General features: G+C 46.9%; 2 protein-coding genes across 4 annotated transcripts; one reads left to right on the top strand and one right to left on the bottom strand.

Annotated features, from left to right (window-relative positions):
* The first annotated feature begins 7,205 nt into the window (after positions 1-7,205).
* On the top strand, positions 7,206-8,759 carry LOC112895911 (2-alkenal reductase (NADP(+)-dependent)-like). The gene has a single exon (XM_025963915.1). It carries the CDS (start codon positions 7,310-7,312, stop codon positions 8,390-8,392), a length of 1,083 nt encoding a protein of 360 aa, XP_025819700.1. The 5' UTR covers positions 7,206-7,309; the 3' UTR covers positions 8,393-8,759.
* A 627-nt stretch (positions 8,760-9,386) lies between these two features.
* On the bottom strand, positions 9,387-13,149 carry LOC112893864 (FT-interacting protein 1-like). 3 transcript variants are annotated; one of them, XM_025961381.1, is made up of 3 exons: positions 12,950-13,149; positions 9,805-12,725; positions 9,387-9,733 (listed from the first exon to the last, which is right to left on the bottom strand). In XM_025961381.1, the coding sequence occupies exons 2-3, from the start codon at positions 12,675-12,677 to the stop codon at positions 9,589-9,591; spliced, it is 3,018 nt and encodes a 1,005-aa protein (XP_025817166.1). In that variant the 5' UTR covers positions 12,678-12,725; positions 12,950-13,149; the 3' UTR covers positions 9,387-9,588. The 3 variants fall into 3 exon arrangements, with proteins under 3 accessions (XP_025817166.1, XP_025817167.1, XP_025817165.1); XM_025961382.1 differs by having other exon boundaries at positions 9,877-12,725; XM_025961380.1 differs by having other exon boundaries at positions 9,387-12,725; positions 12,950-13,148.
* Between the last annotated feature and the right edge of the window lie 1,895 nt (positions 13,150-15,044).

Here is a 15,044-nt window from a genome sequence, read left to right as displayed (position 1 = left end):
CACATTTTATCTTGTAGACCCATTTACAGCCTATTGTTTTGGCTCCTTCAGGAATTTCTTCTAAATCCCAAACATCGTTGGTACTCATCGATTTCATTTCGTCTTTCATGGCTTCCAACCATTCAGACGAATGAACACTTCTCATGGCTTCTTCAAATGAAGTGGGGTCACCCTCCATCTGAATTTCCTCGCTATTATAGATTTGATAATCGCTCGAAATAGCGGGCTTTCTCGTTCTTTGAGACCTTCTCAGTGCCTCAGCTATCGGCACTTCTTCTACTTGGGGCTGCTGTTGCTCCCCTTGATGTGCGGCTACCGATTCTGTCGGATCCTGAAGGACAGGTTCCTGATTCTAACTCATCGCTGCAGCTGGAGAACTAACAACAGGTGCTGGCACTGTAGATGAAGCAGCAACTGGTGAAGAACTAACAACAGGTGCTGACACCGTAGTTGAAGCAGCAACGGTCAACACGAAAAATGGATCTTGGATCATCGGAGTAGGTACGAAAACCCGCTTCTCCTCAAGGTCAATCTTCCGAGCTATCGTGCTCCCCTTCATCATCTGATCCTCCAAAAAGACAGCGTGTCTCGTTTCTACGAACTTTGTATATCCATTAGAACAGTAGAAACGATAACCCTTTGACTTTTCTGGATAGCCAATAAAATGGCAACTTACTGTCTTAGGGTCTAACTTTCCGATATTTGGATTAAATACTTTCGCCTCAGCTGGACAGCCCCACACATGTAAATAATTTAGTGTGGGTTTTCTCCCTGTCCATAACTCATACGGTATTTTAGACACCGACTTACTCGGTATGCGATTAAGAATATGAATAGCGGTTTTTAACGCCTCCATCCATAAATTAATCGGTAACGTGGAGTAACTTAGCATACTTCTCACCATATCCATTAAGGTACGGTTACGTCTTTCAGCGACTCCATTTTGCTGAGGCTCGCCCGGTGTAGAGTACTGAGCTACTATTCCATTTTCCTGTAGAAATCTCGCAAAAGGTCCAGGAATTTGGCCATACAGGGTGTGTCGACCGTAGTACTCACCTCCACGGTCAGATCTTACTATTTTTATTTTAAGATTTTGCTGATTTTCTACTTCAGCCTTAAAAATCTTAAATTTATCTAACGCTTCTGATCTTTCTTTAATTGGATAAATGTAGCCATAACGCAAATAGTCATCTGTAAATGTTATGAATGAATCATAACCGTCTACAGACTTTATGGGAAATGGACCACAGATGTCTGTGTGCACTATCTCCAAAACCCCTGAACTGCGTTTGGTTCCTTTCTTTATTTGCTTAACGTACTTTCCTTTAACGCAATCGATGTAATATTCTTCATTTGAAAAATCCAACATATGGAGAATATTTTCTTTAATTAATCTCTCAATTCTCCCCCTCAAAATATGGCCTAAACGACAGTGCCATAATTTCGCTGAATTCTCGTTATCGCATCGTTTGCGCTTATTGCTTGCATCGTTAGTCGTACGTTCAATACTCGTAGTATTGCTAACAGAATTCACAGTCTCATGCATAGGCAACATATAAAGTTTGTCTTGTCGGATGGCAAGACCAACACACTGACTTTCAAATATAATCTCACACTGTTCTTTGCCAAAATGACACTTATAACCATCATCTGCCAAACATGATACTGAAATTAAATTTCTAGACAAAGAGGGTACATAAAGAACATTATGTAACTGGAGTTTAAAGCCATTCTCTAATTCTAACGTGAGTTGACAAACTGCTTCAACGTCGACTCTAACTCCATTGGCGACTTTCAGCCATCTATCCCCTCTTTGTAGCATCGTCCTTGTACTCATACCCTGTAAGGAATTAGCATCATGAACAGTTGCACCTGAGTCAATCCACCAAGTAGATTTAGAATAACTTACGTACAGGGTCTCATCTATAAATATGATAACATCCTCACCTTTCTTAATTAAATGTCTTAGAAAACCTGGGCAATCTTTCTTGTAGTGTCCTGTCTTGTGACACCACATGCATTGATCTTTTTCAATGTGTGGTTGATCTTTCTTTCCACCCTTGCCTGGGTGAGTCGAAGAAGAAGAAGAAGTGGAATCTCGTTTAAACTGAGGTTTCTCTTGTGGCCTCGTATATTTATCTGAAGAGTTGTTTCTTTTGTTGTGCCTAACATAGTTGAGCGTGTCACCATGCGAGGCTTTAAGTCTTTCCTCTTCTTGCACACACATCGCAATGAGCTTCTCTAGATCCCATGTCTCTGGGCTGATGTTGTAGTTAACAACAAAGGTCTCAAACTCTTTTGGCAGAGAAGCCAGAACCAAATGGACAACAAAAGCATGGGGAAGTTCCATGTCCATAGGTTTGAGCTTGGATGCCATGTTGCTCATCTTCAGTACGTGCTCTCTCACACCACCGCCAGTGTACTTATCATTTACTAACCTCTGAATCAGAGTTTGTGCATAAGATTTTGAGGAGCCAACAAATTGACTCTCAACTTTCTTCAAGTACTCAACTGCGGTGGCGCAATCTGAGATTGCTCCCCTGATACTGTCTATGATGGAACTCTTGATAACCATCAAGCACTTTCTGTTGGAAGAGTTCCATTTGGCTCTCTCAAGATCGTACTTCATTTGAACATTTGCATGTTCTCTCGACGAGCTTGCCAAACAGTAGAGGTCTCTTCCGGGTCCCTCACCAGTTCCTCGGGACCAACAGGAAACGGTGAGGTGATGGCTAAGTCGATATCTGACAGTGCGAGAGCCACTTCTAGCTTTTGTGCCCATATCCCGTAGTTGGAACCATCCAACGGCGGAATAGCATTAATGAAAGTCATTGCGTTAGATCCTGAAATTTAAATCAAGAAAAGTGAGAACTGCTTTATAAAACAATAATTGTATATCTCAATTTAACGTTGGTCAATATTAAGACATACAATTAACTAGCTGCATTAATTCTAAAATACGTTAGGCAGAATTAGAGCAAACGCATGGAAAACTTACTTAAAAAATTATAATACTGCTATTATCAACGTTGCTCTGATACCATTGTTAGGTTTAGAAATCGACTAAGCGTTAATTAGCTCGGTAATTTAACTAAACAATATAGCATTTGCGAGGTAATCGAGAGACTAACAGAGAGAGAGAGGTGGATTAGATGCCGTACCACCGGTTGAAGTCCCGGCATCGCCATTGTTCGCCATGGCGATGAAGAAGTCGAGCCGGAGTCATGGACGAGGGCGGAGTCGTGCGACGGCGTAGTCGAGCTGTGGCGGTGGTGAAGTCCAGCAGAGGTGGCGGCACGTGATGCAGAGGCGGCGGAGCTCGGTGCAGAGGCGGCGGGCTTCCCGTCGCTTCAGCGCCCTTAGATCGGATCGATTAGGGTTTTTAGGTGGGTTCCCAAACACGCGGTGAACTTCGTCATCCGTGCCCCGGCCCCCACCTTTCCTTTTTATTATGGCGCTGCGCGACGGGGGCCCACATGCCATTGGGTTGGCTGTGCGCCCCCGATCAGGGCGCGTAACCGTCTCCGGATCGGTCCAAGGACCGATCCGGGTTGAGATAAAAAACTAACAGCATGTTCACCAGGCAAATCTTGGAATCGCTACATTACAATTTTTTAGACAAAAGGTCATTAGCCCAGCTTTATAGAGAAAGCAGAACGTTTTAATTAGGGTTGCCAGTTTTACAAGTGACAGTTCAGAAACCAAAACTGACGTGCGAAGCAACACCAGGAAAAGAGGAAAAACCACTCTAAACCTCTCTCTATACTGGACGAAAACAAAGCAAAAGCACAGGACCCCGGGAAGAACTAGTTAGACCGCCAGGGCGGGTTTTGCTGCCTCAAACGTTGAACCTCCAGCTCGATCCGGAGCCTTCCATCCTCCTTGGCCAAAACGCCCCACCTCTGCATAAACAACATAGCACGGGATCTCGAGCTCTCGGCTCATTTTGAATGGTAGCTTGGTGTATGCGGCGCGGCGCTAAAGCTAATACGTATAGCTTCTTTGGTTTACTGACCTCACCTCATCCTCTTCCAATGGAGACTCCTGAAATTAAATAAAACGGTTATAAAATTGCCCACGGGATCGAACTCTTTCGGATAAAATCAAAGCATTTTTCTTGAAAAAACTGTGCCGAATTGACTTCTTCCTATGCGAATTCATCTCCTCGCGTGTGGGCCTGTGTTGGTCTTCTAAGAGGGTGGAGGGGACAGTGGAGAAGGGAGTTTTTCTTTAATGAGGGAGAAGGGAGTTGAGTGGCCAGTACCACGGCGTGAGTTGAGCTAAGCTAGAAGCACGAACATGGAAGCATGCCGGTAAAAAAAAAAGGTGCTAGAGTTATCAGCGGCTTGCGTTGGCTAAAGCTAAGTAGGTTCTAAAGTTTACCCACCTATTTAAGCACAAGCACCTACAAAATAGGATCTCCTATTGTAGGTGAAGGTGCTTATACAGATGCTAGATGACTCTCTCTCTTAAGGTCTTGCCTTTTTTCCACTGTGTGAACAACTAACTAGCACCAATCATGTTTCAAATAGTTTTTAATTTATTATCTCATTCGTTTTCTCATCCATAACTGATAGTTTTTTTAGATGGTTTCTATTTTCAGTATTTTTTAAGATCTTTGTGACATGTTGATCAGAAAAGAATGGAAATTAGGTCCACATAAACTTAGCTGCCATTTTTTTAAACAAAATTTCATTCCATTAAATCAACGACTTAGTGATATCACTGGTCACTAGATTCTCGACTTAGTGATATGTACAACATACAGAAAACAAACTCACCAAACTCTTTATTCCATACACGGTCTCTCTTGTTGGACAAACTCATTAAACTCTTTATTTCGTACACGATTCCTCTTGTTGATGTGAGGTCACTCATCTCCGGAACAATTTTTGCAACTATTAAGTCTATTTTCATGATCACCTTACTCATCCCAGCTGCACTGCCATTCTAACTACCACCAAGCATGCTAATAGTTCAGCATGAAGAGCGTACATCAGATATGAGCAGCTATCAACCTCAACTTTTGTCACTTGATCCAAAATCATTTACATGCACCATCATGGTTTATCTTGGATATGTCGTACATAGTTCACTTTTATATGCACCATCACAATTTATCTTGAATATGTCGTTACTTGGCCTCCTCCATTATTTTCTGCTCCGCTGGTTCTGAACTGCATCGAGCTTTCTATTGTCAAACAATATAGGTGATCCTAGTTGGTTCCATCTTCTGCTCCCCTTCTCTCACTCAGATTCGTCTCCGGCCACTAGTACCAACAGATTTATAAACCATATTTGGTTAGTACTGTTCATCTCCAAAATATATCTTATAGCTTATTTAGTTGAAGGTGTGTTGCTCGTATAATCCCACATGTTGTTAGTATAAGTAAAACCTGAACATACCAAATTCAATCCTATCCATGAATTATTAGGTTGGGCCTATTAAAATGTGTACTCATTCTATTGGGCCAAAAAGATCGTGACTCTTGGATCGTGTCACCACCAAAAACAATCACCACCAACAATATATCCACACCTACACCAGCATCTACTTCGCTAATACCACTTGGTCCTATTACTCACGCGCGTGCTCGTTGACTTACCCATCAAAACAATATATCCACACCTACACCAGCATCTACTTCGCTAATACCACTTGGTCCTATTACTCACGCGCGTGCTCATTGACTTACCCATCAAGTAAGTTCACTCTTAAGCTCAGGTTCATCATATTTAGATAATGGAGATACGTGCACTTTTATTTTACTCAGAAATAATAGGGTAGATCAAAAGGGAAGAGGCATCGCACAGCCTGAATTCGAACTGCAGGATAGATACGACTTGTGACGGCCGCCACAACTTCATCCGACTCCATTTTCGACGTTCAAGTACTTCCTAAAAAGCTTATAAAATCTATTTTCTAATGGATTCGGAATCATCTACATTTCTATTCGGAGTCAACCGCCATTGTCGATTCGTCGATTTATTATATAGTCCTTTTCAGCCCATGGCGCTGCGTCACCCTATTTTAGCTCAATAGGTCGTGTATCAAGTTGAGTCCAATTCGGAAACGTCCTAGCGTTGGGATATGATCCTAACACCCTTGTGGTTATTCTTCCATTTTCTTATAACCCTTAGCCGCCGCCACCTTAGCCGCCACCAAGAACACTCGGATTTTGTTAGATGCAAGTTTAGTTTTTGCTACTTTCTTGTAAGCACGCATACTGATCCAGCCGCCCATCCACTTATTTTCGGAACTCCACCATATTTGAGATTCAGTTCGAGACTTTCAATTATATCTCGTATTTTCAGTATCCGTTCTACTTGTTCTTGCTAGTTCTTCGATTGCTTGCAGGATGAGTGCCCTAGTGGCCGGAGTATCGCGCTCCACAAGATCGCGGCAACCATAGGAGGTGGTGTATCGATTGCTAAAGCACAACGTCCTTGGAAGGTTATAGTTGGGCTGTGAATGTTGTCTCCTCCATCAATCGAGTTATCCCAGATCTCTTATCGAAAAATCAGGAACAAACCCTAGTAGATTCATATCACAAGCGTTAACCAAGTGTTCTACGACCTGTGACGAATGAATAAAAAAATTATAATCTAGCTCTCTATAATTGCCTAGTATTTATCTTAGTGCCGTACTAAAAACTAGAGAGGGAAACAAGATTTTATATCAGTGAATCAACGCAGAATGACATAATTGTTCACCACCACTTATTTGGTTGCATATATATTCTATCTATTCCAAAATATAAGAACAAGATATTTACCTTCTATACTAAGTCATATTTTTCTAACTTTAATCAATTTTATAGTAAAGATATGTCAATATTTATTATATCAAATAAATAAACTATCAAAACATAATTTACTATGAATTTAACAAAAACTAATTTGATGTTGGTGTATCTTTATCATAAACTTAGTTAAAGTTTAAAAAGTTTGATGTTGAGACAAAAGGATTAACAAAAACAACTGGAGGTGTTAAACTATCCTTAGTTACTGGATCTTAGTAGTACAGTAGCATTTTCCAATATAAATAGTAGTGAGCATGAACCTCCTGCTTGCTTCTCCTAGAAATATCTCCGAAAAAAAGCAAGTTTGGACAAACAGCAAGAGAAACGTGATGATCGCTGAGAGATGCCAAGTGGACCCCTACGCGTGAGCGTGACCCAATAATACACATCACCAATCGCATTCACACGGCATCCATTTGCTCGGGTACCGAGATCTCCGCCTCTTCTCCAGACCAGAGCAGAGCAGAGACGCAGCAGAGACATTTCGAGCACGAGCAGGGGCCCCCATGGCGGCGATGGCGACGAACCGGCGCGTGATCCTCAAGGAGTACGTGGAGGGGTACCCTCGCGAGGAGCACATGGAGCTGCTCCCGGGCGCCGAGGTGCCCCTCCGTCTCACCGGCGACGAGCCCCCCGGGTCCGTCCTCGTCCGGAACCTCTACCTCTCCTGCGACCCCTACATGCGGCCCAAGATGTCGCGGCCGCTGCGCGAGTCCTACACGGCCGCCTTCGTCCCTGGCTCCGTCATCACCGGCTACGGCGTCGCTCGCGTGCTCGACTCCTCCGACCCGCGCCTCGCCCCGGGGGACCTCGTCTGGGGCATCACGGGCTGGGAGGACTACAGCGTCGTCAGGCCCCCCGTCACCGCGTTCCTCGCCAAGATCTCACACCACGGCGGCGAGGGCGGCGTCCCGCTCTCCTACTACACGGGCATCCTCGGCATGCCGGGGCTCACCGCGTACGTGGGGTTCCACGAGATCTGCGCGCCCAAGGCCGGCGAGACCGTGTTCGTCTCCGCGGCGTCCGGCGCCGTGGGCCAGCTGGTGGGCCAGTTCGCGCGGCTCGCCGGGTGCCGCGTCGTCGGCAGCGCCGGGTCCGCGGAGAAGGTGGAGCTGCTCAGGACCAGGTTCGGGTTCCACGACGCGTTCAACTACAAGGAGGAGCCCGACCTCGCCGCCGCGCTCCGGCGGTGCTTCCCGGAGGGGATCGACATCTACTTCGAGAACGTGGGCGGCGCGATGCTGGACGCCGTGCTGCTCAACATGCGCGTGCACGGCCGGATCGCCGTCTGCGGGCTCATCTCGCAGTACAACCTGGCGGACGAAGAGAAGGACGCCGTGCGCAACCTGTCCGCCGTCGTCGCCAAGCGGCTCCGGCTGCAGGGGTTCATCGAGCCCGACCACAAGCACCTGTACCCAAAGTACGAGGGGTGGGTGCTCCCCTACATCAGGGACGGCACGCTCGCCTACGTCGAGGACGTCGCCGAGGGGCTCGAGAGCGCGCCCAAGGCGCTCATCGGGCTCTTCCACGGGCGCAACGTCGGCAAGCAGCTCGTCCGCATCGCCGACGACGCTGAAACCGGCGCCTGAATTGGATCGGATCCGTCGATGTACCACTACTCTGTTTCGGATTTTCTTTCCATGACATGAGGAATAAATTGTGCAATCGATGCTGGCTTCAGAAATGTGGCTGCCTTTGAGTTTGGCGGAGATAATTGCAGGGAACGATGGAGTTTTGACGGCGGGGCTCTGAACTCTGAATGCCCTGCTGCGTCTTCGGTGGGGACTGGGGAGTGACGACTCTGGGAGTATGGTGGTTCGGTGCTGCAGTTAAACTGTTGCCGAAATGCCCATTCGAGCATGGAGAGCGGAAGGGTGCTCGCAATTCTGAACAAATTGTGTTCTGAACTTCTCATGTCCTATGGACTACAATCAACAATCTCTACTAATTTCTTCAGTCTTGCTGACAATTCTGAACAAATTTGTGGCATTTGATGATCGATTACGACAAATTGGATCGGATTTTGCTGAGACAAAAAAAAACTATAATTTCCGGTTCGAAGAGCTAAAAATTACCATGCTAGTCAAAGAAAAATGGAACCATCAACAACGGTGTGTCTAGATTATAACGATATAGATTGATTCTTTCTCTTTGTTTCGCACCGTGCAGGAATTTTCCGGCTTACCCGATGACATGAGAAAAATGAGATACATTCCTCACGTGACTTGCTGCACACACCATCGGTTATCTTGCTTGTAATAGTGCTCCGAGATTCATCTACATCCAACCAACAACGCAGCAACATGCTGATGCGACATCTTTCGAAATGAATTCGGCCCCGTTTAGATCGCAAATCTTTATAACTTTTGGAACTTTTTGCTACTGTAGCGTTTTCGTTTGTATTTGACAAATTTTATCTAATCATGGACTAACTAGGCTTAAAAGATTCGTCTCGTGATGTACAATTAAACTGTGCAATTAGTTATTTTTTTTACATACATTTACTGCTCCATGCATGTGTCCCAAAATTGATGTGATGGAGAGTGTAAAAAGTTGGAAGTTGGAAGGGATCTAAACAAGGCCGAAGAAGAAAAAATGGCACAATCTGTTTATCTGAGCCAGACCAGTGTATTTATATTACCAGGAGGATCAAGCAGGATAAATGAAGCAAGTACCTAAAATGCTCGGTGTAGTGCTAGCCCTATATATGCTGACGGCCAGCACCAACCTTTTGTTGGGGTCACAATATATAGAGTAGTATTGTTACATTAATTCATCTCGCTTGCTAGGTGATCGTAGAAAGAAGTTGGTGATAATGGACGGCGTTGTTTTGGTACCACGACGACGACGAAGCCTTGGATGCCTCATGATGTAGAACCCGGCCATTGCCACAAGAAGCTTCTTGTATGGTACAAAATACGCCACTGCTGCTGCAAGGAGAAGGAAGAGCATAAAGATGGCCGTTACTCTAGGATCCCTCCAGGTTAAGAGTGATTGGAACCTTTCGAACAGAGTTGCGACGTCACCCATGACGGTCTGAATCCTGCTGGCAACTGCCCGCAGTCTGTCATACCTCATTCTCAACAGTCCGTCGTCGTCGCTCAGACTTGTCTTGACAGTATCGAACTCCTCGTCAAGTTCATCCGGATGCACAATGTTTAGATACGAAAGAAGCATGCTAAAATATGGAGGCCTCCTTGGGCGGAACCGGTAATTCCACACGCCCAGCAAGACAAGGTACAGGAGCACCAGCGGGAGTACCAGGTCAAGGAACCACAGGGCTAGGACAAGTATGCCATGGATAAGCAAGGTAGTAAGAGGATTCTTCCATGAGATGACACCTCCGAACCAACGTTCTGCACCAATTAATGGGGAGAGCACTTGCATCAACCGGAAGAAGTTTGCCTTGGATCTCCTCAGACTCCAGGAGCTATTGTTGCAGTTCTCGGCGTTGCATAGGTAGGCAACAACCTCGCTCCTTAGGGGCGGCTCCATCCGGTCTAACCGGAGCGCCAGGATGTTAGCTGCATGCAGCCAGAGTTTGTTACCCTCCTCCGCCGTTTCTGTAGCTGAGAAGAAATCGTATTGCTCTTCTTCAAGGGGCTGTGCATAGTGCATCCTGGGCAGAGTGGGGAGTGCATACATGCGTAGCATGTTCATGGTTGATGGCGGCGATGAGATCTTCACTGCTAGATGCAGCTCGCCGGTTCTGATGATCCCAGCAGAACGGCTCAGGGTGACGAGAGGGTAAGCGTGGGCGTATACCCGGCCAGTTTCGAGCCAAGACAGATGGATCCGTACCTTGCCGACCACGTGGTGGGCACTGCTGGCCTTGCGTGAGCAATGGTCAAAGATGCCAACCTTGAGCACGGTTGCAATGTCATAGACATCCCAGGTGTACTCCTCGTTGAACACAGGATCAGAGGATTCGAGGATGGTGCGAGTTCGTACCCACTTATCGCCGTATTTCGCCACGCAGTATGGGTTCAGCGCAGTTGATCTCCTGCCCCTTCTTGTAGTGTTTCCATCGACAATACTTTGGAGACCAGTGGCGCGGAGGATCCCGAGATGAACCCGGGTGATGGGTGGTCTCCAGAGCTGCCTCTCGGCGGGTCTCGTGTCGTCCATGTGGCCCTGGGGATCATGGCCAATGTGATACCCACCATCCAGCAGGCTCCGGAGTCGAATCCGCATGTGGCTGACGCTGCCGCTTCCACCAACAACGCCTTCGTCCACAGAAGAACCACCCAAGTACGTGTGTGGCCGCGCCGGAGATGGATTCTTCAGATCAAACCACTGGGGTGTGGGTGTGGCAAGGCGATCAAAATCATAGGCGGCAGCGTCGCGTTTCTCGATCCATGCCAAAGGTATACTGAGCTTGCCGATGACCTCCCCCTGCTGCAGCTCCTCTGTACCAGAATTATTGTTCGAGGCGGCGGCGACGACATCAACTTGAAGGTTAGACTCGAAGAAAGGTTGTGCGGCGATGAAGGTGAGGTCCTCCATCCACTCATAGCTGCCACTAGACGTCGTCTGCATTGTCTTGGATGCCAGCTTAGTCTTCCGGACCTGCTCCCCTAATCGTGCCGTGCAGAACAACTTGTCCCTCAGTGACCTGGCTGTAGCGCTGCCGGCGTCGTCCTCGTCGCATGCGACGACACCCTGAACTTCAACAATGGTGACCCGCAAGCACCAAAGCCTTGGATTCTCGTACACTTTGGGGCCGAACGGTGACTCCCACGCATGGCGATAGGCTTCATCAGCCTGTGAACCTATCCAGATCGCGAGCAGCAAGCTGGCCTTGCCTAGTGTAGCCTTTCCACCTTCGTCCAAGAGAGGGTGCCAGGTCGGTTCCGGCTGGGCGTCGTCCGGATGCCGAACTGGGATGTCCTTGAGATAGAAGTAGAGCTTCCCTACCAATTCATCTCTCACCAGATCCCCATCTTTGACGAAAACATCTACGCCGGAGCTGGGTGGCGCTTTGCCGCTCTGTAAGGAGAACGCAAAGGTCTTGTTCCACTCTGGGCTGCCGTCACTCTTCAAGCACTTGGTGAAGCCCTTGTTGTGAGCACCGAAGTTCACCTCCACGAACGGATCGAGGCGCCCGTAGGCGTCCACGTCCGGCAGCTCACGGGCCTTCACCACGAGCACAAAGAGGAACTGCATGCGCTCGACCACCTTGCCGCACTCGAAGCTTGGGTTGATCTCCTTCGGAACAACATCAACAGCAGCTGGCTGCAATAAGGAGGTGTTTCCCACGGCGCTACTAGTCTTGTTGTATGCGGCACTGTAGAGATGATTCTTGATTGAAAACAGAAATCTGAAAGCCTTCTTCTTTACTTTATCAACACCGACATCCTCAGCTTGGCGATCACGATTGTCGTCCTCGATCTCAAACAGCAGGGCCTTGTCGTCGGCAGGGGAATGGAACACCTTAAGGGTCAGTTTTCCATTGACTAATCGGCCTAGGTTGTGCCCCGCCATATGGTCGCTGCTGCTACTCTTCACCAGTTCATGAGGGAAGAACACTGCCTTGGAGGAATGGCTGTCGAAATCTTTCTCACCAACCACGGCCTTGCCAAGCAATGACTCCGAGTTGGTCGCCTCATCAATGCTGTACACAGCAGCCTCAAGATTGAGGCCACCGGAACCGGAAGCATGATGACCCTCATCACCATCATCGATATCACCTTGCTGCTGCTCTCTCCTAGGGAAGCGGATTATGTGATTCCATCTAGCATTCTCCTTCATTTCCGTTCTCGCACTCTGACCATTGAAACGGAGCTCCACGTAATAGCTCGTCCCTGATGTGGTGCTGCTGCTTGACGGGACGTTGGCGTCCCCGACATGAACAACCAGGTAAGAGCTCGCCATTTGTATCTTCTTCCGGCGGCCTAAGGCCTGCTGCCTGCCTGCTGCTTCCTGCAGGGTGAGAAGACCAACAATTCAAGATGCCATGCAACAGCGTCAAATCAACGCACTAGAACAATTTACGATGTCCAATCACCAGCAACACAACTGGAAAACATCCATGTACAACATCTTTATATTAGGATTAGCACGCAGCAACTTCAATTTTTTCTTCTGGGGCGAAGTAAAGAAAGGCCGGAGGATCTCAAACTAGTAGGTATGGTTCTAATGCTTACCTTTCAAGACCAGTAGACCTTAATCAAGCCTCGGATCATGGCATCGCCGCCAGGTCCTCCGATGAGTCCAAGAGAGAATATACATGCATGGTGTCTATGATTGCGCTTTCTTCATCCCTCCCTCTTGCTTTTCTCAGGGCCGGGGATGAAAAACTTCAACACTGCGCCCCGGTCAATCCCAAGAAACAGCAACTTGCAGTTAAGCTTTAGTATGGAAATTTGCACTTTTAGCCCTTTAAGAAAATATATTATACACATAGCCCTGTCGGAAAAAACTTATAAAAATTATAGATGTCGGCATCAATATCATTGGTGCCATCCCTAAGATCCAACGGTTCTCTGTATACACACATTTAATGATGATGAGTGACAGAAGCAGGGTGCGACACTCCAGTGGACCTCATGATACATATCTCATTACGCCGTTAATCTTAAATTATTGTATTCCTAAGAAGTCCATGTGTGGTCTCCTCACCTCTCTCTCCTTCCTCGCTATTGATCGACCGGCAAGGTCATCTTACACTAAAATAATGATTAACTCGTTTCAGAAAAAATAATGATTAACTCTAAATATAAGTACTAAAGCTTGGAGATAGAATATAAATAGACAAATTGAAGATTAAGCACCCGTATTAGAAATAAGTTAGCATTATATTGATTAGGTAATGTTTTTTAATTCGTAAAAACTACTAAAGTCCAGTAGCCATGGAAAGAAAACGGCCGTATTACCTGTGTTGAAACGAGGAAAAAAAAAAAGGGTGTCGGCAGTTTTCGTCCCCGGTGAACATGTCTGACGCTGACCCTCCATCGGCACACAGTACGGTGTAGGACGGTGATTTAGACCCCTGCGTACCGCCTGAGCATGCCAACCTGTGCGTGGCTGCTTGCTATTGGTGTGCATTGTACATCAATGATGAATCCACATTCCACGAGACACGAGTGGCCTGATGCATCCCACTACTAGTAGCAACGTGTCACGGCGAGCTCCAAGAGCTGCAGCCTCCAGGCCGATCCTACTGCTTTCTGCAGCAGTTGAGTCACTGATACGTGGATCCGAACCTACACGTCAGTCGCTCCGTGCAGAAGCAACTACCGGTGGTCTCGATCGACCACCTTGAGACAGTAGCAGGAGCAAGCCAATTATTGCACCAAAACAATCATCGCACAAGCTACCGACCGGCCGGGTTGGCTCTCGGCCATTCCCGAACAATCATCGCACTCTTCGACCCGTCATAAACTGCCTCTAGAATGGTCGCCATTACTTTTCTTGTTGTTGCTGTCGTTTCTTTGAAATAAAGGAGAAGCATGATTAGCACTAGAAAACATCTTCATATCGGAGACACTACATCTTATCGCATCCCATATCAGAGATCGTACATCTTCATGCGTTCTACAAGCCCGCGCCACCTTGATCAGCCGCCCTGCCTTCAACAGCAAGCATGGCAAGCACCACCGGCCCACGACGCCTTCACCGGTGCCTTGCCGGCGGCGAGAGGGTCTGGGAGGACCGGACCCCACCGCTCTCCTTTTCTTTTATTAATCCAGAATAAGTGCACAGTTATTAAGACTAAAAACTTAGTCACTATATCGGCTAAATTTTCTATAGGGATAAAACACATCTTTCATCTTGTAAAATTCTCTCTCGTCTCTCCTCGTAATGGCACTGCTTAAGTCATCAAAATTATTGATGTGGTATATTATTTAATGTTGATAAAATCTCCATTAAAACTTACCTTAGTCCAGTTGTTACCCATTTGTCCATATGGGCCTCCTATAGCCAAAGAAAATCGGCTGTGACTGCCTTGCCGTCGCCGTCATTATCGTCAGCTACAATGTTAGCAACATAATCCTAAAAAAAACAAATCCCTTCCACCTTCCCACCTGAGCAGGTCTTCCCCTTCCTATCTGCACATATCCCGATCCGACGGTCTCCATGCAGATTAGGTAGTACAAGTTGTAGATCTAACCATGTGTCTTAGATCTGGCCATCAATGCCAATGATCTATACACTCCGCCGCCGTAGCCTCGGGCTACTACTGATCTTTTCATGGTTGGGTGCGCTACACCCGTATTAGCTCCATCCCTCCGTCATTCA

Source organism: Panicum hallii, chromosome 5 (genome assembly GCF_002211085.1).
Source record: "Panicum hallii strain FIL2 chromosome 5, PHallii_v3.1, whole genome shotgun sequence".
NCBI classification, from domain to species: domain Eukaryota; kingdom Viridiplantae; phylum Streptophyta; class Magnoliopsida; order Poales; family Poaceae; genus Panicum; species Panicum hallii.
The sequence above is the reverse complement of the archived record's forward strand: the minus strand, read 5'-3'. Positions and strand labels throughout refer to the sequence as shown.